The 24,493-nt window shown below is 41.0% G+C and overlaps 1 protein-coding gene across 3 annotated transcripts in view; it reads left to right on the plus strand.

Moving 5' to 3' along the window:
- The first annotated feature begins 1,751 nt into the window (after positions 1-1,751).
- Positions 1,752-24,493, plus strand: part of RAB2A (RAB2A, member RAS oncogene family) — a 63,294-nt gene continuing 40,552 nt past the window's right edge. The window contains exons 1-3 of one of the 3 annotated variants that reach the window (XM_036436995.2): positions 1,752-2,003; positions 2,037-2,119; positions 24,130-24,201. In XM_036436995.2, the coding sequence (XP_036292888.1) occupies positions 2,074-2,119; positions 24,130-24,201 (118 nt within the window). In that variant the 5' untranslated portion in view covers positions 1,752-2,003; positions 2,037-2,073. Of the gene's footprint in view, positions 2,120-24,129; positions 24,202-24,493 lie in introns of all 3 variants that reach the window. The other 2 variants (XM_036436993.2, XM_036436992.2) reach the window with 2 other exon arrangements.

Here is a 24,493-nt window from a genome sequence, read left to right on the forward strand (position 1 = left end):
GCCAGGGCCCAGATAACATTTCATGTCAAATTCTTGTATGCTGAACCTTTAGTAAAATCCCCTTCAAACACTTCAGAAAAAGTCCTGTGAGTTGACACTTTGCAAGGCCACTCAAATTGAGTAGCAGCCAAGCACAGCCAGCCCAGCATGAAGGTGTAAATAGAATTACATGGTGAGAGATCCCAAAAGAGAGAGACTATTAGGCAACAGGAACCAAGCCACTAAATTCCAGTCACTTCTCCCCATTACACAACGTTAAATTCCCAGAGCAGATCCATGAACTTTGCACATTTTGTTTCTTGTGCCTAAGACTTCAGTTCCTTTCCCTAAAGTTTTATCCTTTTGACAAATTCTTAGTCATAATTCATATGCCTAGTTCAGACATCATCTTCTCGTTTTAGGTAACCTATCCTAACACTAACACTGTCTTCTAGTCCCTCCTCCAAAATGTGTGCTTCTTTACCACAGGATCTGCCTGTAGTTGCAATTCCTAGATATGCAGGAAACAAAAGATGTACTCACTAAGTATTAGCTGAATGAACAAAAAGTTATTTGTCTAGTTCCTTAACTGTGTTTTCCAGAAGGTAATTTGTGAACACTCCAAAAAAATTTCAAACCACACATGAATAATTCAGTGAAACATGGCTCTTTCCTCCAATCACCCCCCTCTCTTGGTGCCAGTTGTGTTTCCTTTCAGACTGACTGTATACATATGGGTATTTAAGTATATTCCTGTTCTTTATTTACACAATGGTAAAAATATGTGTGCTGCGCCAGCACAGAGGGAGGGTGGGTGAAGGATGAAGAAGACAGACAAAGAGAATGAGCTGGGTCTAGGTGGATCTCCTGTGCCTTGCTGAGGCCACAGAACAGATCCAGACTGCAAAGCAGATGTTTTATTTATAGTTAGGGACAAACAAGGTAATCTACAATGTTGTTGTTAAGTTTCACTTGCTTTGGTAGCACTTGCTGCTCCTCCCACAGCCCATTAGTTACCCAGGAAAGATCTAGGGAGCAGTCACAAGATCAAGCTTTAGGCTTAGAGGACTGTGCCCTCCAAGCTGGGACTTGTGACTTTGCCAACAGGTCAGTCTGAGCCTTAACCCTATAACTGCTTCCTACAAATATGCATTTATATTAATGCAACAATAAAATGTAATTTATGTGTTATTTAATACATAAGTAATTATATATATATATCACCTATGACTATATCTGCTATATACATTTATACACTGAGTCTTGTGCTTTGTTTTTATATTTTTTAGTTAAGGGAGGGCCGTGTAGTATTACAACGTAGGGGCATACCATCATATACTTCACATTCCCTCCTTTGCGGTCTCAAATATACAAATAGATCATTTTCACTGTCAAGCCCTGGTCTCCAAGTTCAGAAAGGTCATCGCACTCCAGCCCAGCCTAGGCAGACGCCTGCATTTTCAAACACCTTTTCAGGACCCCAGGGCGGGGCCTTGCTCCGAACGCTACAGAACCGAACCCTCACTTCACCTCCCGCGGCAGCTCCGGGCCGCAGGGACCGCCCGCCCGCTCCAGGACACCGGATCCACTGGCCTCGCCCGGGTCGGATGGGACGGGGCGCGGCTCGCTGGGCGCTGGGCGGGGCTAGGCCTCGTGTGGGCGGGGCTAGGTCCTGTGTGGGCGTGACGAGGCCCTGTGTGGGCGGGGCTCGGGCTGACAGGCGCTGCCGCCGTGCGGGCTCCTCCCCTTTACTCCGGCGACGCCGGCGGCCGAAGCCCTTCCGGGTCGGCGCGGCGGAGGGGCGGGGACGCCACGGCGGCTGTTATTGTTCGACTGGGCTTTGCCGGGCGCTGTCTATCTCGCCTCCTCGGCTGTCGGTTTGTCCGGCTCCTCCTCATCTCCATACTCTCGGCTGCTGACGGCGACGGGCGGAAGTTGCGACGGGCGGACCTGGCGTTTGGAGGCCCTGCTGCGGCGGCAGGTTGAGGGGCGCGGAGGAGGAGGAGGAGGAGGAGGAGGAGGAGGTGGAGGAGGAGGAGGAGGAGCAGAAGCCGGAGGAGGAGCCGTGTGCCCTGGCACGGAGCGGCCGCGGCCATGGCGTACGCGTATCTCTTCAAGTACATCATCATCGGCGACACAGGTGAGGGTCCCGGGCCTCCGGGGCCTCCCCGGCGGGTGTCTGCGGCCTGCGGGCCGGGGCAGAGGGGCTGACGGCGTCGGGCACGGGCGCGGGCGCCGCCGCCGCCGGGCGCCTCCCTCCGGGCCGCGGCGCTCCCATTTCCGCAGTGCGAGCGCTGGTGACGTGGGCACTGCGAGCGCCGCGGCCTCGGGCCTCGGGCCCGGTGCGCGGCCCCCGCCCGGAGCGGCTGCAGCTGGGCCCCGGCATGCAGCTGGGCCTGGGCATGCAGCTGGGCCCGGGGCATGCAGCCGGGCCGGGGCATGCAGCTGGGCCGGGGCATGCAGCTGGGCCCGGGGCAGTCGTGTGCGGCGCTCGGCCTGGGAAGTGTCTGACAGGCGGGGCCGCAGCCCAGGGCCTCCAGGGCCCGGCTCAGATGGTTGCAGTCTCCTCGCCAGAGCTGCTCACTTTGGGGGCCTCTTGGCCTCCCCCCCCCCCGCCCCCCGAGAAAGAACAGGGGAGACAGAGGAGAGCAGAAAAGGTGATGGATGGGAGGGGAGGGTCTGGGGTTTGCTGTAGGAGTCCCACCTTCTCTGACCTACATGCATCCGCCTTGGCCTGGGCATAGCGCTCCCTGGTGTGGGACAGCCAGCTGAGAAGGAGAGGAGACATTTAAAAAAAAAAATGGTGTGTGCTTTTTTTCAAGGCCTACAAATATTTTTTTTAATATATACATATATATATATATATATATATATATATATATATATAGTTTACTTTTTCTAACACCTTCACTTATTAAGTTAGAATAAATCCGATCCCATTACTTGACGGCTGAGGAATCCCTGTCGGGGTCGTTAAAAGCACGAAATAGTTCTGTCGACTTTTGCCACGTGTAAACTGGGGTTATTGGATAATAATTCAAGACTCTGGGTGTGTGCGTGTGTGTCTGTGCGTTGGGGACATGGATCCCCCCCCCCCCTTCCCCATGTATCAAATCTGGGTCACAACTGCTGATTTTTGAGTCTGAAGCAGAAAGAAATTCAGGTATTCTCACTTTAAATAACATCCGATCCGAGTGTATCTCACCTGTAAGTAAACAAACACGCAAAATAATTCCTCAAAACCTGTGACTTTTTTGGTATAATGTGGAATCTAATAATACAGCTGAGGCTTGTTCAGGTGTTATAACTATTAATATACCAGAGTCTGATTTCACTGATGACTCTTGCACAATTTTGGACGCTTTACACAACTTTGGAAATGTAAGATGCAGCTGTGGTTGCACTAGTGATGAAGCAGATTCAATAAGTAACACTAGGAGGATGTTGATTGCTACCTAAAAGGAAAACTTTCTGCCATAAGTAAGATTTTTCAGCTAGGTTTTTATGGTGTGTGTCTGTGTGGAAACTGGATGATTTTCTACAGAAAATCCCAGTGGTTTGCAAATGTTCAGAAGCAAGTTTATATACTGTTAAAAACGCTGTGGCATATTTTGAAGGAAAATGAAGTGGTATTCTAAAACCCACGGACAAATTTTGATTTGGGCTGTAAATCCAAGGCTGGAAGGGGACTTCACCTTAGGTGTAATATGCATGGTTTGGAAAAGTAGAGAGAAAAGTGTGGGCATTTTCAAGTTGCCCTCTGACAGCTCATTTATTGAGCATTAAGGCATGGTGTCAGGAGTAGCAGGGCCACAAATGTTAACCTGTTGGTGCTGTTCTCTTGGAGTTGGCTCTCATTTAAACACAGTCCCCAGGCAGTTCTTGCCGTTGCTGCTGTTCCCTAGTTCAAGCACTGAGTGAATATTTGACACCGGATGCTATATTGCAGTACTTGTCCCCACACCAGTTCAGCCTGTATAGTTTACTGCCCAATTAATCTCACGAAACATCACTGTTAGGAGGCTGTTCCTCTGCCCACATTTTGTTTGTCCTGGAAGGAACTCCGTATTTTAGCCCCGTTTACTGGTCATTGTTCCAGGCGCCCAGTGGCTTTTTTCCTGTTCCCTGTAGATCCCTCTGCTTGAAGTGCCTTCTCTGGGGAAATTCGATTAGTCTTTCAAAGCCTAACCTGGGTCTTCCATAATGCTTTCAGAGTCAACATGTATTAAGCTCTTTAGATGTGTCAGGCTTTTCCTGGTAGCTGGCTGAAAGTGATTGCTCCTTATCGGGGGGGGGGGGCCTCAGCACTGGGTGGGTGCTTGGAGTGGAAGCTTCTGTCCCATCTTCCTGCTCCAAAAGTCCATTCGGTACATTGTCCTCAAGTGTAGATATCTTATCAGATTCATGCATAATCTTAGCCTGAAGACTGAGAAGTGATTCATCTTTCTGATATTAATCCCAGCAGTTTTAGAGCTACTTGTATAGACGTGTATATTTGATTATGTACTTCTTGAGGGCAGAAAAGGTGTTTTATATGGTTTTGCATTTCAGGAAGAATGTAATAGAAGGTAGACCCTATACATTTAATTAAATTAATGCAAGAATAGCCAAACAGGCCACTGTTGTAGCTATCATTATACGTTAATAACTTTGCAGTCCCCTTTCATAGAAGAGGTGTGTGTGGTTTATCTTTTGTTTTTAATTTAGAGATTATGTTTATTAAAGTTGGACTGTGGAAAAAGGAAGGGCCTAGGATAGAAACAACAGTAGTGAGACGAAATGGGACTGCTTTGGCTCCTTAGAAACGTTATTGAAAAGAAGTGAGCCAACGTGGGCCTGCTGTCAGCTCACTGGAGAGTCATTGAAAAAGGGTCCTTGGGAAGGGGTTTAGGGGTTTAGCCCAGGACAGGCTGCCACTGCCCATTGCTCCCCTGGTTGCAAGTCTTGTGGGGTCCCTTAAAGTGTTTTTTTAAAAAATATATATTTTATTGAATTTTTACAAAGAGGAAGGGAGAGGGATAGAGAGTTAGAAACATCGATCAGCTGCCTCCTGCACATTCCCTGCTGGGGATGTGCCTGCAACCAAGGTACATGCCCTTGACTGGAATCCAACTGGGACCCTTCGGTTTGGCGGATGCTCTATCCACTGAGCCAAACCGGTTAGGGCTCGTGGGGTCCCTTAGAGTTTAAGCGATGAATGCTTGGGGGGAGAGGGGAGCATAAAAGGGAAAGGAAGGTTAGGTCACAACTTTTTTACCTGACCAACTCCTATACATCCATTCTTTTAAGATGGTAACAAACCCAATACTCCTTATTGCATTTTAGTGGTCCCCTTCACTCGTCATTCTTTTGAGGATAAGTGCTATAATAAGAAAATAAACAAGACCAGCCTGGTTATACATTATTATATCATCTGAATATATTTTTTAAATTGAGATATAATTGGCATATAACATTGTATTAGTTCCCAGTGAACAACATAATGATTTGATATATGTATATATTGCAAAATGATTACCACAGTCAATTTAGTTAACATTTATTGCCACAAAATACAAAATTTTTTTCTTGCCATGAGAAATTTTATTTATTTTATTGATTTTAGAAACAAAGTTTTAGAGAGAAACAGATGTGAGAGAGAAATATCAATCTGTTGCCTCCTCATGCATCCCAACCTGGTATTGAACGCACAACCTGGATATGTGTGTGCCCTCACCAGGAATCAAATCTGCCACCTTTTGGTGTACAGGATGATGCTCCGACCAGCTGAACCACAGCAAGGATACTATGAGAACTTCTAAAAATTTATACTTGCTCTAGCCAGTTTTGTTCAGTGCATAGAGTGTCAGCCTGTGGACTGAAGGGTCCCAGGATTAATCCCAGTCAAGGGCACATTTCCTGATTTCAGGCTCAATCTTATAGTGAGGGGCATGCAAGAGGCAGCTGATTAGTGATTCTCTTGATTCTCATCATTGATGTTAATATCTCTCTCCCTCTCCCTTCCTCTCTGAAATCAATTAAAATATATTTTTAAAAATTCATTGTCAACTTCCTGCTATATAATATAGTATTGTTAACTATATTCTTCATGCTGTTCTTGACATTCCTGAGACTTACTTTTCTTATAACTGGAAGTTTGTAATTGTGACCACCTTCTCTACAGACATTCTAAATAATCTTATTTTTTGTTGCTTATCTAGAAAACTTTTAACTTTTAACTTTGTCTTAAATGTTAGTGTAAGAAATTTTTAATAAGTGATGAGCCCTTGGGGGGAGATGTAGCAAGGCTTTACCTGGAAGGTGATATTTAAACTGAAATTGGAATGGTGAATAGGGATTTGCCAGTGGAAATGAATGGTAGACAGTTGGAAGTTCATACCTGTTTTCAGCTCAGTGGATCAGTCTCAAGATTTGTGGTTTTAAAACGAGAGATACTGGGAAGTTAAAGGTAGAGCCATTTTATTGAAGACTTTGAGTGTATAAGAGAAAGAAACAATGAGAGTTGGTTGTAAGTTCAGGTTGACTCGTGTGAGTGTTAAGATAGGGCACACTTGAAGTTGAAAGATTGAAAATACAAGAAAGAGAGCAGGAGCAAAATTCTAGAGGATTCTCTAGCACTTTAGAGGGGTGGGAAACCTTTTTACTGCATAAGGTCATTTGGATATTTATAAGATCACTTGCTGGGCATACAGAATTATCAACTTAAAAATTAGCCTCCAACGTTTGGTCAGACAATTAACTCACCCCTGATGCCTTGGCAGGGCCAGGCCAAATGACTTGCTAAGTGAAATAATTCAGACAGAGAGACAGATACCATATGATTTCCTTTAAATGTGGAATCTAAAATAAATAAATAAATAAATAAACTCATAGATACAGAAAACATATTGATGGCTGCCAGATAGGAGGAGGGGTTGGTGGAATGGGTGAAAAAGAGGAAGAAATTAAGATTTACACATTGTCTTGTATAAAAACAGCCAGGGGGATGTAAAGTACACCATAGGGAATGTAGTCAATCTAGTATATAAAAGCCTAAGCAGCCGAATGACAGGTTGACCAGCAGCGATGTCATGCACTAACCACCAGGGACAGACGCTCAATGCAGGAGCTGCTCTCTGGTGGCCGGGCTCATGGCTGGTGAGCCCAGCAGCAGCAGCATGAGCTTCTCACACCTCCGCGACAGACGCTCAATGCAGGAGCTGCTCTCTGGTGGCCGGGCTCATGGCTGGTGAGCCCAGCAGCAGCAGCATGAGCTTCTCACACCTCCGCAGCAGGGCTACTGAAGGGCAGCGGGAGCGGCACCCAGCTCTGGCTTGGGCTCCTCCCCAGCCGCTTGCTGCTTCACCTTCATGCACTGCTACATCCCTGCGGGGATCGGGCCTAAACCAGCAGTCCGACATCCCCTGAAGGATCCCGGGTTTCGAGAGGGCACAGGCCAGGCCGAGGGACCCCACCAGTGCCCGAGTGGATCGCTAGTATTGTAATAAGTACATTGGTGTCATGGATACTAGACTTATTAGGGTGATCACTTCATAAGTTATATACATGTCTAATCACTATGTTGCACACCTGAAACTAATATAATAGTGTATGCCAACTGTAAATGAAAAATTAAAAAAAATATGTTTTAAAAAATTTTAAAGCCCTTGCCAGCTAGCTCAGTTGGTTAGAGCATCATCCTAATGCGCTAAGATTGCAGGTTTGATCTGGTCGGGGCACACACAAGAATCAACCAATGAATGCATAGTAAATAAATACAATAAGTTCATGTTTCTCTCTCTCTCTCTCTCTTTTTCTCTCTCACCCTCCCTCTCCCTTTCCCCCCACCCCCATCCTCCTTCCCTCTTCCTCTCACCCTCCCTTCCTATTTCTCTAAAAACCAACAAATAAAATTTATGAAATAAAAATTTTTAAGAAAAGAAAAACCAGAATTCAGAGGTAGAAAATTTCCACTAAAATTTTTAGCTATGAAATGAATTTTTTAGTTATATAACTATTCATAATTTAATAGTTTTAAAGAATAGCACTAAATTAAACACTCATGCTAAAGAAATACAGATCCTCATCACAAATCTCTCTTCCAGGCTTCCACTAGCCTGTATTAACCTTCCCTTCAACTGTCACATGCATCTCTAAACTATATTGTTTAGTTTGCCTGTTTTAAATGTGTTTAATAATTTTATTAAAGGAGAGAGCTAAAACATGTCTGAAACATACCTTTTAACATCATCTAAAATTAGACAATATAGTTTTTTGTTGTTAATCCTCACTGTAGGATATTTTTCCATTGATTTGTAGAGAGAGTGGAAGGAAGGGGGAGAAGACAGAGAGAAACACATTGATATGAGAGAGACACATCAATTGGTTGTCCCCTACCTCCTGACCAGGGCCAGGATGGAGCCTGCAACCAAGGTATGTGCCCTTGACTGGAATTGAATCTGGGACCTCAAACTGGCTAGGGCAGTGGTCCGCAAACCGTGGCTCGCAAGCCACATGCAGCTTTCCAGCCGTGGTTTGCTGCTCTGTTGACTAATGAGTTTGCCGACCACTGGGCTAGGGCAACAATATACTTTTGTTATATTTAAATTTCTGCTTTGTGCATGTTACATGTAGTTTTTCAAGATTTTTGACCAGCCTTTTCTGTTTCTCCTAACCAGTTTATTTGCTACTTGCTTCCCGTAATATTTATATTGCTCTTTTAAATATATATATATATATATATATATTATTGATTTTTTTTACAGAGAGAAAGAGAGAGGGATAGAGAGTTAGAAACATCGATGAGAGAGAATCATCAATCAGCTGCCTCTTGCACACCTCCTACTGGGGATGTGCCCGCAACCCAGGTACATGCCCTTAACTGGAATCGAACCTGGGACCTTTCAGTCTGCAGGCCGATTGCTCTATTCACTGAGCCAAACCGGTTTCGGCTATATTGCTCTTAAGACTGTATTGAACCATCGTAGCATTGACCCTGTGTTTTTAGTCTTTTTTTTTTTCTTCCTTCCCTTTCCTAGTGAACTTACCTACTCATCTCAAATAAAGCTGCTTTCTCATTGCTCTTGTCTTTTTTATCCCCACTCCATTCCTGCTCCTGCTCCAACATGAAATTAATTTTCTTCTTTATCGTCCCTACTGCCCCCCCCCATCAGTTTATCTTGCTAGCTCTCCTCCTCTTCCTGTCGCCAGTGATTTTGCTGTTTTATTTGAGCCGATCCTGATTTTGCCAGCTCAGCTGTTTTTCCCTCTCACTCTGGCCCAGCTGTGCTTGTTCCATTTTATTTTGTTCATCCTTCTGTCTGTGATGCTGTGTCCTTTGCTACAAAAGATGCAGCCACATCCTGACCTCCTTTGCCCCCCTTTCTAGCTTTTTACTTTTTACATGAACAACCTTTTTTATTTGCAAGATTTTAAATACTTTACATTCTACTTGTAAATAAGGGACGCTTGGCAAGAAGATGCTAGATTCCCTCTGCTACCATAGATGTAAGACAACCTTCTCTTTTACTGGTAACTCCTGCAGTGTTTGTTAACTCAAATGACTTAGGTCTCATGCAGGTGCTGTTTTAGTAGAGCTGAAGTGAGTCTTGGATATTTTTTTTTTGTCTCAATTTTTTTTTCTTTATTGATTAAGGTATTACAAATGTGTCTTTATCCCCCCATTATCTTTTCCTTTTTTAAAGCATTGTTCGTTCTATCAATATGACATTCTTCTCTAGTAGTCAATCTTGGGCCTTTTTTGCTTGCCTAATTTTCTAAAATGGATTTTTTCTTTTTATTGCCAGATTTTCTGCTTTCTGGGATTTTATGGATATTCCTGAGACATATCCAGGCTGAATTTATATAAAATTCTGTATCACATTAGCTTTTGGCACTACGTCTCTATAGTAAATTCTTATGAGGAATTCTCTACATTTTTTGTAGTTCATACACAATATTGAAAGCTTTTTTTAAAAAATCCTTCAACAGATAATATGAAGTTACCATTTTATAGATAAAGAAATGGAGCTATGTCATTTGGGACAAATTATTTATTTGCCTCCTCTTCTTAACCTCACCTATCATAAGTTTTTAGTTTTTATAGCTATGGTGTAATGTAGCACTTTAAGTTTCTTCCAGTTATCTCTTCAAAATATTTCTGTTTTCAGGTGTCATTGACAATTAACTGTGTTTCTGGTCAAATCTAAGGGAGAAATGAAGAAAGTTCATTGAATTTGCTGCAGCAAAATTCTTGAAAACAAGACCATGCCTGGCACAGAGTTAGTGCACCAGAGAGTGTGTGCTAGATAATCTCTGCTGAGTAGGCTAAATGCACTGACCAGTTCGTTTTTCCTGCTCAAGAAGAATTAAGGACACATAATTTTTTTTAAAGTACAGTCTTTTTAATGCAAATGAGAGGAAGGGTGTATTTTATGTTGCTACCGTAAACTACCCTTAGCAGCTTAAACAACACAACTTTATCTTACAGTTCTGAAGTTCTACATAAGTTCATGTACATATCAAAAGTATGACTTGTGTCTCACAAGACTAATGTCAAGGTTTTAGCAAGGCTGGATTCCCTTGTGGAGGGTCCTTGCTCATTCATGATATTGGTAGATTATAGTTCTTTGCATGAGTGAGTGGAGGTGGTTATCTGTTTTAGTGAAGGGAACTGACAAAGCAGTGGTAAGCCAATAGATGAGGTCTGATATCAGCTGCAGAACTGATATCTCCATTTTCTTGCTGTCATCTGAGGGCTCTTCCCCACTTTCTAGAGTCCACCCATATACCCGCATTCCTTGGCATATGACTCCCTTTCTCCATCTTCAAAGCCAACAACAAGAACTCAGGTCCTTTTAGTGTCAAATCTGTCTGACTCGTCGCATCTCTCTGACAGTTTCTGCTTTTTAAGGGTTTCTGCTTTTTAAAAATTCATGATTAAATTGGGTTTGTCTGGATAATCCAGGATAATATCATCTCAAAGTCTATAATCTTAATCACATTGCAAAGTCCCCTTTGCCTCCTAGGGCAACATAGTCACAGATTTTGGGGATTAGGACACGTATATCTTTGTGTGGTGAAGGTAGGGGGTGGGAAGGACAGCATTATTCTGCCTACTATGGAGGACTAGGGAGAAACATAAGATACAAACAGTAAGTTGAAGTCAGAAGCAGCATTAATACTTGACAATGACTGTTGTGTACACCTTTTAGGTTGTTTATTTTTTGTGTTAACTTTTATTGATTGAGAAAGAGAGAAACATTGATTTGTTTCCAACTCATTGAATTTTAACAGTAATATCCACAAGGAAGGCTATATTTTACAGATGGGAATAGGGAGAGTAATCACATCACACAGCTAGTAGCTGATCAAGCTGGAATTTGAGACCAGGTGTTTCTGACTCCAAAGTCCATCTCCCTCTTCCATATGAGACATATGTCTTGATTTCTTCAAATTCCATATCAGGCCTTGTTATTGGTTTACCACTGCTTTGTCAGTTCCCTTCACTAAAACAGATAACCATCTCCACTCCACTCATGCAAAAGAGGGATAAAGTCCTATAAAACAAGGATAAAGTCCTTTCTCTGCTCCTTTGTAGTTAACCTCTTGAATCTCCCTGAGTCTCATTGTCCTCATCTATAAAAATGGAATGAATGTTTGAGATAATGTGTAACACTTGTCATGAATAAGGAGTGGTTAATATTTATTTCATCTTTTTGTCCTTTGTAAATATAAATTTTTTATTGATTTCAGAGAAAAAGTGTGACAGAGAGAAAATCAATGATGAGAGAGAATCATCTATTGACTGCCTACTGGGGATCAAGCCTGAAATATGGGCCTGCTTGTGCTCTTGACTAGGGATTGAACTAGGTATGACCTCTGGTTCATAGGTTGATGCTCAACCACTGAGCCATACCCGTTAGGGCCATCTGCTTCTTTGAATGTTTCTATACTTTTTCCATATGCATTTAAAAAACTAACCCATACTTGATCAATATTGTATAGTAATGCTGTTCATAGCAAAAATTATTCTTTTGCCCTTCATGTGTCCTACTGATTTGATTTCCACTCTCCCTCTCCTCCCATCCCTGCTTGCTTTGCTCATTTGGGACCAGCTGATACTTAGAGGAACCTGCTATACTTGACTCTTGTTTCCTAGCTTATATTGGTGTTTTCTTGTACTTAGCATATTTGTTTGCATCTAGATGTTCTATAGTTTATCAGCATTTTTTTTAACTAAATCTTTATTGTTCATATTATTACAAATGTTCCTCTTTTTTCCCCCCCTTCTATTGCTCTCCTCCACCAGGTTCCCCCCCCACCCTCTGCCCTTTCCCCATCCCCCATTGTCCTCATCCATAGGTGTACAGTTTATGTTCAGTCTCTTCACACATCCCCCTCTCCCCTTTTCCCCAAGAATCGTCAGTTCACTCCCCTTCCATACCTCTGATTCTATTATATTCAACAGTTAATATTGTTCATCAGTTTTTGGTTTTGTTTTTTAATTTCCTTGGTTTTTAGATTCACTTGTTTTTTTGTGTTTTTTTAAAGATATTCCAACTTTTTTTTTTAATATATTTTATTGATTTTGTACAGAGAGGAAGGGAGAGAGAGAGTTAGAAACATCGATGAGAGAGTCATCGATCAGCTGCCTCTTGCACACCCCCTACTGGGGATATGCCTGCAACCAAGGTACATGCCCTTGACCGGAATTGAACCCGGGACCTTTCAGTCCCCAAGCTGACGCTCTATCCATTGAGCCAAATCGGTTTCGGCTAGATTCACTTGTTGATAGTTACGTATTTGTTGTTCATAATTTTTATCTTTATTTATTTTCTCTTCCGAAAGAACTCCCTTCAGCAATTCATATAATTCTGGTTTGGTGGTGATGAACTCCTTTAGGTTTTTTTTTTATTAGTGAAGCTCTATCTGGCCTTTGATTTTGAGTGATAGCTTTGCTGGGTAGATTATTTTTGGCTGTAGGTTCTTACTATTCATCACCTTGAATATTTCTTGCCATTCCCGTCTGGCCTGCATGGTTTCTGTTGAGAAATCAGCTGACAATCGTATAGGTGCTCCTTTATAAGTAACTACCTGCTTTGCTCTTGCTGCTTTTAATATTCTCTCTTTGTCTTTTGCTCTTGGAATTTTATTTTATTTTTTTTAAATATATTTTATTGATTTTTTACAGAGAGGCAGCTGATAGATGATTCTCTCTCATCGATGTTTCTAACTCTCTATCACTCTCTCTTCCTCTCTGTAAAATAAAAACAATAAAAAAATGTATGTGTGTGTGTGTGTGTGTGTGTATATATATATATATATATATATATATATATATATACATACACACACATCACTATACAAATAGAGGTTGGCTGACTAAATAGCAGCACATTTTCTAAAAACTTAGTTTGGCATGACATGGTTCAGTTTGAGTCAGTTGAGTGATAAAGCTAACAGGAGTAATTGTGCTACTGGGTTAGTAAAAGTAAAATGTACAGACAAGGCAGGTAATAGTTCTATTCTTGTCAGGACTCAACTATAAGTTATGGAAACACTTAAAATTTTTTTAATGTTTTTATTTATCTTTTAGAGAACGGAGAGGGAGAAGATATAGGAACATTGATCAGCTGCTTCCTACCCACCCCCTACTGGGTTTAGAGCCCATCACCTGGGCATATGCTTGATCCACTGAGCCAGGCAGTTATGGAAACTTGATACACATTGGAGTCTGTGCTCAGGAGACTAGTCAGGGTGGTATATGAAAGCGCTATCAACCATGACATTTTAGTAACAGTTGAAATAATGGAAACATTTTAACCTAAAAAAGAAGACTTAAAGAATATAATAATGACTTATAAAAACTTAGGTGACTGTCATATAAAAGAGGGCTTAAACACACTTTTCTGGCTTTTCACTGGCAGAACTAGGACCATGAGTAGAAGAAAGATTGATTTGGACTCCCTATGAAATGGAAAGAGCTTGTTAAATGGTGTGTTGGGCCCGAGTTGGTTTGGCTCAATGGATAGTGTCGGCCTGCAGACTGAAGGGTCCCAGGTTCTATTCCAGCCAAGGGCACAGGCCTAGGTTGAAGGCTCAGTGCCCAGAAGGGGGCATGCAGGTGGCAGCCAATCAATGATTCTCTCTCATTGATGTTTCTATCTCTCCCTCTCCCTTCCTCTCTAAAATCAATAAAATATATATATATATATATATATATATATATATATATATATATATAAAATGGTGAGTTGGTTTGTTACCGGAGCTGTTCTGGTAGGGGTTTTATTTGTATTGGGGTTTGGGTGATGGAATGTATGCAAATAGTAGATGATTAGATTAGCTTTTTTTTTTTTTTTTTTTTTAAGAGAGAGGAAGATGGAGGGTGTGGGGGAGAAATCACTGTGAGAAACGTCAATTAGTTGGCCTCCTGTATGCACCCGGACTGGGGATTGACTGGGGATGGAACCCAAAATGTGGGTATGTGCCCTGACTAGAGATCAAACCCAAGACCTTTCAGTGCTTGGACAACAGCCAACCAACTGAACCATACCGGCCAGGGTGGATTTTTTCTTTTTTTTCTTTTTAAGGAAGTTTAAGGTATTCCTTGGGCAGTCCCTATAGTGGAGTTAGAAAAATAAACAAGACTTTTCTACCCTATAGGGGGAACCAGTTTGTTGTAGTAATTACAAGGTAACGTAACAGAGATATGTACAAGTGGAAAGGGAGCTGGAAAGGATTAATTGTAACTGGAGTGAATGACTCAGAGCAGATTCATATTTTTAGTAAACATTTATTGAGCACCTACTGTAGGCTGAGTGCTGTACTCTTGACTTTCATATGTGTTCTTACAATAATCCTATTGACCCTACTTCACAAATGAAAAATCAGGCGTGATATAATCAGACATAGTCTCATTTGTTTGACTAATTCCCCACTTAATAATCCTGTAAATCAGTTTGTGCTTTTGGTCCTATTTTTTATATTTGTTTTGAGAACAGAGAATTGAGCTGAGCTGCTTACAGTCTTTTATTTCGCCAAAAAGGTTGGTTGTCCTTATACCAGCAATGTGATACAGAATGTGGGGGTATAGGGTTTTTGTCAGGATTTTGTGGGGGGTTTAAGACTAAAGAGTCTTGGGATTGTAAAGAGCATTATGTGGCATAGAAAATCCGGTTTTTATCCTCTGGATAATTTCTAAGAAATAGCCTTATTCCCCATCTCTAACCAGGATAATTTTCTACCCTTAACTCATTTTTCTGACATTAATTAATGATCCCTTTCCACAATTTAACTTTTCTTTCTTGACCTCTTCCCCATTCCCCAATCCTTTCTGGCTTAACATTTTCCTTCTTGGAGAATTTACCCAAGAAATAGAAAAATCATGTTGGATTTGAGTGTGAATATGTGAATTTTAGTCATGAAGAAGTCTTGTTAAAAAGTTCTACTGGTCCTTTTGTGGTTTTTAGGGTTTTAAAAAGGAAACCAAAGCCTTTTATTTCACAACTCATTATTTTACTTGCAGGCTTCCTTGTAATTTTCTTATCACATAAACATTTAGTGTAACTATTTTTGATCACATTAAAAGTTTTGCTAGTTATTTAAATACCACATACTATGGAGGTTGTTGGATGAGGCCCTAAAAGTATTGCTTAGATAGTGTTTGACCCTAAAATAGATCATTTATATCTAACTACATATGTGTGTGTATGTATATACATATACATATGTGTGTGTATGTGTGTGTGTGTGTGTGTATAAATAAAATCGTGAAAGTGATAAGTGCTCATGGTGAAAAATGATAATTAAATTATCTACCACTTTACATAAATAATGGTAAACAATAGTTAGTGTGTCCTTCCAGTTTTGTCCTATGCATTTTTTTCCCACATAAGGGTGAATCTTGGGTGTATTAAAATATCATCACCTATATAAAACCTCTCTCATTATTTTTAAGCACCTGCATAGCTGAACCACAGTTTAATCTGTTCCTGATTTTATTAGTCTTGGTCTGTGGTTACAAATAGTAGAAACCTACTATAGCTAAATTAAGCATAAGATTTTATTGGGAAGATTAGAAGTCCACAGAATTAATAGGAAGGCGGTATTGTCAAGCTTGAAAATGGCATAACCAAGGAAGGCACAAGGCACTGCCAAATTCCTGCTTTCAGTATGGCCTTCTGAAGAAGAAGCTGGGCACATGCCAGTATCTCTCATCTCCGCTATAACTACTACCGTGGAGTCTCTGATATTGGAGCACTCCTTCAAGAATCTATATTAAGGACAATAGCATCTGATTAGCTCATCCTAGGTCACCTGTCTGTGCCCTAGCTGCCAGGGAGCTCAAAGAAGGGTTCTCCGATGCCAAGTTGCCAAAAGCCACAAATGTCCAGGACACTTTTTGATGAATATTATACATACACGTTCTGTAGTATGCATTCTTGTGAATTTGTATAACAAAATTTGTGGATCAACTAAGATATATATTTTACATTTTGGTAAATACTGCCAATTACCTTCCATTAAAAAATATAAGAAATATTTAATTTTGAGCTTGCTATATGTTTTGTGTACTTAAATTCAGCAGGCTACTCTCAACATCGTGTTGACTGATGCTTCATCTACTAGTATGTTTGGGAGTTTAACAGTTTGACTTACTGTTAACATGTAGTAGTACTTCTTGGGCTCTTATTAGTTTAATCTGGCAACTGCATAAAATAGTTCTTTTTGCTTGCAGCCTTAACTTTGATATGCATTTCTATCATAACATACCATTAGACATCATGTACAGTAAATTTTTTCACGATTATTATAATGTACATTCAAGCTTTTTTTTCATAGCATTCTGAAAAAATATTCTATTCAAGCTACTTCATTCAAATGTATTTCTTAGATGTGCACTTTTTAAAAAATATATTTTATTGATTTCTTATAGAGAGGAAGAGAGAGGGATAGAGAGTTAGAAACATCAATGAGAGAGAAACATTGATCAGTTGCCTCCTGTACACCCCCCCACACACACACACTGGGGATGTGCCCGCAACCAAGGTACATGCCCTTGATTGGAATCGAACCTGGGACCTTTCAGTCCGCAGCTGACGCTCTATCCACTGAGCCAAACCGGTTTCGACTGAGATGTGCTCTTCTTAGTTGGCATCTTTGCTTATGAAAAAACTGGGCAAATGCTCCGATTAGTATACATTTAATATACCTGTTATTATTTGTTGTCAGTAGCGATCAGTATTAACGGTTTCACTTGGTTTTAGAAGCTCATAATATACCACACCTTCCTGATCCCACCAAACACGGAGAATTGGCCTTGCAGTTGATGTTGATGGTTGATCTGGATCAACCCATGATTTTGTGCATTTGGGATTCTCAAAATAAATCCACTTTTCATCACCACTCTCAACTCTATGCAAAAAAGACTTTGTTTCGTGCTGTTGAAACAACATTTTTACTGACTTTTCGGTTTTCCATTTGTCTTTTATTCAGTTGATGCGGCACCTATTTTCCTTCCTTTAAAATTTTCCCTATTACTTGATTGTAAATGATCATAAATTGTTTGCTGAGCAACATTTAATATTTCTGCAAGGTTTTGTTTTGTTTTTTTAGTTTGACATGCATCTTCACCCAATAATGCTTATAATTGTTGGTCTTCAAACTTTTTCCGTTGACCTGGGCATTCTTTGTCTTCCACATCGAAATTACCACTTTTAAAGCTTTTAAACCAGCATTCACAAGTATCTTGAGATGGAGCGTGATCACCATAAGCTTTCTGAAGTATACAATAATTTTTTCTTCAAAATAAAGTGATGAGTTAAAACTTTCCACAAATGCTCTTTTTTCACACAAAATTCGACATTTTTAAGCATAAAAATATCTATGATGTTAACACCTTCAGCAAATTTGACATATGAAGTTTTGAAGCTTGCAGTCGATACAACAAAATAGCATACATATCAAATCGCATATATATATAAACATATGTGTAACTCCGTCTATTGAAAAAAATCCACATTATTAATTGGTACACCTAGTAAATAACACAAGTACACTAGTATAGACTTGGTTTATAGGGTTCCATAGATACAATAAAAAAAAGAAATGTCCATTGACGTGGTTTTTTGAGTATTTGGCAGATAGCATGTAGTCCAGCTATTTTAAACTGGGTGATTGCCAAAGATAGTAAGTCAAAACCAAAATCGTGTTTTAAATTTAATCTGTACTGTGGTGAAATATATCTCCAGCATTTTCAGTTATTTATCTGTTATACTTAGCATGTAGTAGCTTCAGATTGGTTGTAGTTGGAAAACTAAACTGAAAAGGATTGGGCACTGAAACTACTAGCATTTTATTTTATTTTTTTAAATTTTCACTGTGAAGAAACTACTACCATTTTAATGGATGTGTTTATGGTAGTGGTCCTCAAACTTGACTGCACATCAGTGTCACCTGGAGAGCTTGGTAATCCACAAACTTCTGGGTTCCACCCCACAGTTTGTGATTCAGTAAGTCTGGGATGATGCTAATTGCATTCTAACAAGTCTCCTGATACTGCTGATACTGCTGGGGTGGGTGTTTTAGGGAAACCGTATACTTTATATCTTCCAAGCTGATCCATACTTGATCAGAATAAGAGGCATAACTGAGCCTGCCGCGGTAAACCAGGATAATATAAGGTCATCCTAATTTTACCTAGTGGAAAAATCTTTTTACAAAGAGGTTTATGTAATAGAATTGTCACCTGGTGGATGACTCATGCTACCCAAGTTGTATTTATTATATTAAATTGCCAACAGATGATTCGGTCAGGTTTCTCCCTTGATTCCTGTCCTTGTAAATGTTAATTAAAAGATAATAGAAGTATTCTAGATTCTTTAGCTGATTTATTTTGCAAAATTATTGTAGATGAGTTCTTGAGTTCTTTCATTGCATGTGTTGCTGGATTAGATATTAGAAAGTAATTTCCAAGTTTGTTTTTGTTAATCTTCACCGAAGACTATTTTTTCTGGTTTTTGTTTGTTTGTTTGTTTGTTTTTGTTTTTTTTAAGAGAGAGAGTGAAAGGGAGGGAGAGAGAGAAACATCTAAGTGAGAGAGATACATCGATTGGTTACTTCCTGCATGTACCTGACCAGGCGAGGATTGAGCCCACAACAGAAGTATATACCCTTGACTGGAATGGAACCCACAACCTTCTGTCCGCGGGCAGACCTCTAACCACTTAGCAAAACCCACCAGGGCCCAAGTTTATTTTTTATAAGCCCCAATAATATATTATGTTGCAACCCAGAGTTCATATATGTTCTAAAACAAAAGTTTCCAAACAGTACTGTCCTAACCTTGTATAGTACTAGTATATACAGTCTAATATTTATTACTTTGTTCTAGTCATTTTTTAATGTTAGTTGTGACCTAACTGGTTATAGTCTACTGTTTAAAGATCACAGCACAGTCAGGCCAGTATGGTTTGGGTTGAGCGTCTACTCAGGAGTAAAATGGTCACTGGTTTGATCCTAGTTAGAGCACATGCCAGGTTTTGGGCTCAGTCCCCAGGGACTGATAGATTATGTTTCTTTCTCATAGATGTTTCTATCTCACTATCCCTCTCTCTTGCTCTCTCTCGAAAAACCAATAAAAACATTTTTTTAAAATCTCTGCACAAAGGACCTCTGATTTCAACAAACTGTGACATTCTAAGATTCTGAAAAGTAGGTAGTAATACTTCACTTTACTCTGATTCTTCTCAAACACTCCAGCCATTCTCCACCATTACAATAAGCTAATGGGAGAAGGTGTCAGAAGTTGGGAAAGAAAGGAAAATGATGCTATTTTTACCACATTCTGCTACCTGTCTTGCTGTTAGCTTTAATAGTCTGTCATTTATTCCCTGTGAAATAAATTTGACTTACCTTAATAAAGGATGTATTAATCATACTAGTTGTATCAGTCAGTGTCCAACCAGGAGACAGAAACCACACAGGAATTTGAACAGGGAAAGTCTAATGTAAAGGATCATTAATTATAATGTGGACTTAAGAGTAATAGAAAATTAACTAAGAAGTAAAGAGAACACTGAAGAATACAGTAAGCAAGTAAAGGGCATAGCTACTACCCGTAAGACTGAGGCAGAACATGGAAGGAACAAATCCGGCATCCATATCTCCTTGGAGGGGCATGGTTGAGGCCTACTGGATGGCAGAGAATTTCATTGAGAGGCCAAAAGTACTACATGGAAAATTCCGGAGAGAATTCAGTAAACAATTCATAAATTTTAAATTGTATGCAGACCTGAGTAGTATGATGTTATCCCATGCTTTCCCACTGTATCCTACCCAGCCATGAATCATCCTTTGTCCAGTGTCTCCACATTGTAAATACTTGCCGCCAATTAGTCCCTCAGTGGCCATCTGGATTATCAGATCAGCTGTGGTGGCATTGCAGTGCTCATGTTCAGGTCACCTTATTTTACTTACCGATGGCCCCAAAGCGCAAGAGTAGTGATGCTGACAATTTGGATATGCCACAAAAAAGCCATAAACTGTTTTCTTTAAGTGAAAGGTGAACGTTCTGGACTTAAAGGTGGGGGAATCATATTCTGAGATTGCTAAGATCTATGGTGAGAACAAATCTACCTGTGAAATTGGGAAAAGTGAAAGTCATGCTAGTTTTGCTCAGCCTCAAACTGTGTTAAGTTATAGGTACAGTTCATAAGTGCTTAGTTAAGGTGGAAAAGACATTAAGTTTGTGGATGGAAGATATGAACAGAAAATGTGTTCCTATTGACAGCAATGCGTTACATCAGAAAGCATTGTGCCTTTAGGAAGATTTCAGCAAGGGATCCCCTGAAATGAGTGACCACGTTCAGATAACCTTTATTGCTGTATGTTATTACAATGTTTCTATTTATTATTTATTGCTAATTTCTTACTGTGCCTAATTTATTTATTTATTTTTTAAATATATTTTATTGATTTTTCACAGAGAGGGAGAGAGATAGAGAGCTAGAAACATCGATGAGAGAAACATCGACCAGCTGCCTCTTGCACAACCCCTACTGGGGATGTGCCCGCAACCAAGGTATATGCCCCTGACCGGAATCGAACCTGGGACCTCCCAGTCCGCAAACCGACGCTCTACCATTGAGCCAAACCGGTTTCGGCTTACTGTGCCTAATTTATAAGTTAAACTTTATCATAGGTATGTACATATAGGAAAAATCACAGTATAAATGGGTTCAGTACTATCTACAGCACATGTGTCAAACACAAGGCCCGCGGGCCAAATCCGTCCCGCCAGGCCTTGCAATGTGGCCCGCACCGCGCTGTCATCACTGCACTCCGCTGCATTTCCATCACAATGACAGTTTATGACTGTTCAGTAAACCATTCGGCCCGCGATTTAGGCTGGATTTTAGATTTTGGCCCCTTCTCTTATTGAGTTCGACACCCCTAATCTACAGTTTCAGGCATTCACTGAGGGTCTTAGAATGTATCCCCCAGATAAGGGAGACTGCTGTGCAAAAGGTGAATGTTACTGCTTTTAAAGAAGGAAGGTGGATGTATGAACTGACAAAGCATAATTTGAAGAGTGCTTAATACAGTACGTATAGAATATTCTGGCTTGGGCACGGGATAAAGTGTCAGCTTGCCTTTAGGCATTGGGGAACAAAAAAGGAGGAGATATAGTATCTCTTATTTTCCACATGCTAGCTCTTGTATTCTCACAATAGTCTTATAAATAAGGTAAGTGGTAATATGATAACCTTCTATACAGTTATGAAGTAGCAATGAAAATAATTTTATGGTTGGGGGTCACCACAACATGAGGAACTATATTAAAGGGTCGCAGCATTGGAAAGCATTAGAGAACTGCTGATTTATACTAATAGCCTAGCCCTTATGCTATAATGCCCTCATACTGTCACAAGCTGGCTGTGTGTGCGGAGGAGGCGGCGCCCGGTGGCTGTTCCATGCGGCTCCAGCCTATCTCTTTGGGGCAATTAATTGAGGAGCCCTGGGTGGATGGGTGGAGCCTACTTCTTTGAAGCGATTGATCACGGGGTTACCGCACTGTGAGAGGTCACAGGCCAACCTCCCCCTCACCCCTCCGAGTGCATGAATTTCGTTCACTGGCCACTAGTCCTATATAATAAAGAGGTAATATGCAAATTGACCATCACTCCAACACATAAGATGGCCGCCCCCATGAGGACACAAGATGGCTGGCAGGGAAGGGCAGTTGTGGGCGATCAGCCCAGCAGAGGAGGGCAGTTGGGAGGGACCAGGCCTGCAAGGAAGGCAGTTGGGGGTGACTGGGCTGGCAGAGGAGGGTAGTTGTGGAGGACCAAGCCTGCAGGGGGGCAGTTACAGGAGACCAAGCCTACAGGGCAGGGCAGTTTAGGGGAGGACCAGGCCTACAGGAGAGTGCAGTTAGGGGGTGTCCAGGCCTGCAGGAGAGGGCAGTTAGGGGCAATCAGGCCAGCAGGGGAGCAGTTAGGCATCGAACATCCCTCTCACAATCCAGGACTGCTGGCTCCCAACCGCTCTCCTGATTGCCCCTAACCGCTTCTGCCTGCCAGCCTGATCACCCCATAACCATTCCCCTGCCAGCCTAATTGGACCTAAATGGGCAGTTGGACATCCCTCGAGGGGTCCCAGGGTGTAGGCTGACCTGAGGGACAGACCCCGCCAGTGCATGAATTTCACCCACCAGGCCTCTAGTCTGTATAATAAAAACCTAAGCAACCATTATGGCAGAATGACCAGAATAACTGGTCACTATGATACGCACTGACCATCAGGGGGCAGACGTTCAATGCAGGAGTTGCCCCCTGTTGGCCAGTGCACTTTCAAAGGGGGAGACTCCCACGCCTCCATGGTGTGCTAAGGAGTAGCAAGCTGGTGGGCAATAAGGAGTGAGGGGTCCTGGACTGCAAGAGGGCACAGACTAGACACCCCTCTCCCTCCTCTTTCCCCCCTGCCCTCCTGCATGAATTCTGTGCACTGGGCCTCTAGTTATATAAATAAGCAGACAAGGCGTAGAGACCTGAAACAACCTTTTCTACCAGTATCATACACAGGATTCAAATGTAATCCAGTATATTTGTTATCTCTTAAATTGGTGTTATACTTTGAAATGCAGAAAGCTACAATAGTAAAAGTTGACCAAATGTAAAGCAAATGGACTAGGCACTACTAAGAGGGATTTAAATTCTCTTCTGTTACTCATTCTAATAACACTTTATTCTCTTCTTTCAAATGGTGATTATTACAATTATTTCAAATTACAGCTCATACAAATTATTTGGCCATTCATCCTGTTTAATTTCTCTACATGTATTAAACTTTAAGGATAGAAGCAAAACAGTTTTCCACACAATTGTATTTTCAAGTCTCTGGTGCCGTGCATAGTTAGCATTCAATAAAGACTTTTTTAGTAAATGAATGAATGAATGATGTCTGCCGTTAGTGTTTTATAGAAGTGCAGGATGCTATCAAGCAAGCAGACTTGGTCTAGTTGAGGATAAGTGCCTGAAAATGAATAAGAGTTGGTGTTATTGATGTTCTATATACAATTCTGATCAGAAGGCAAGTAGGACGAATATAGAAAATAGGCCTTTAATTTAGGAATGTGGAAGTTATTTATAACCTTAATGCAGTGAAATTTGGAGGTAGAGTGAAGGAATGCAATTCAGATTAGAGCTCATCCTGAAATGAATTAGAAGATACAAGAGCTTTTCCAGAAAAGTTGATCCAAACACTGCTAGCTTATTTATTTACTAGAGACCTGGTGCACAAATTCATGCGTGGATGGGGTCCCTCGGGGTGGCCTGCGAGGATTGGTCCCTAGCTCTCTCCCCCAGCCTTGGCACCCCACAGTGGACTGGCACCGCCCGTTCACCTGCTCCACCATTCTGCTGTGGTCCCGCTCTCTTGCATGAAGCCTGACCAGGAGGGTACATGCCATTTACTGAAATCAAACCTAGAACCCTTTGGTCTGCAGGCCAGCCCTCTACTCTCTTAAGAAATGAGTGCATTGAGAAGTCATGGTAGATTGTTCACAGAGCACCGGAAACCCTGACTGCCTGTTTTCCTTGTGCTTTTGTAAAAGTTCTTAACTTCGGTGAATTTGATGTCTTAATTTTTATTTTTTTTTACTTTCAGGTGTTGGTAAATCATGTTTATTGCTACAGTTTACAGATAAGAGGTTTCAACCAGTGCATGACCTTACTATTGGTAAGTTTTATAAAAAAGATGAGAAGCATTAGAAAGTTTTGGGTAGTGGAAATGGAATATGCTTCCAATCTCTAACAAATAGGGTCCAATTGAATAGTTACGAGTAAAAAAAAAAGTCAATGAAACTCGATATGTCGCTGTGCAGAGTTCAGTCTCCATCACTTTTTTTTTTTTTAATAATGTATAAATATTGGTTTATTAATTGTGACAAATGTACCATACCAACAACGTAAAATGTTAGTAATAAGAAAAACTGGGTGTAGAATATACAGAAACTCTGTACTATCTTCAC

This window comes from Pipistrellus kuhlii, unplaced genomic scaffold (assembly GCF_014108245.1).
Source record: "Pipistrellus kuhlii isolate mPipKuh1 unplaced genomic scaffold, mPipKuh1.p scaffold_m20_p_14, whole genome shotgun sequence".
Lineage (NCBI taxonomy): Eukaryota > Metazoa > Chordata > Mammalia > Chiroptera > Vespertilionidae > Pipistrellus > Pipistrellus kuhlii.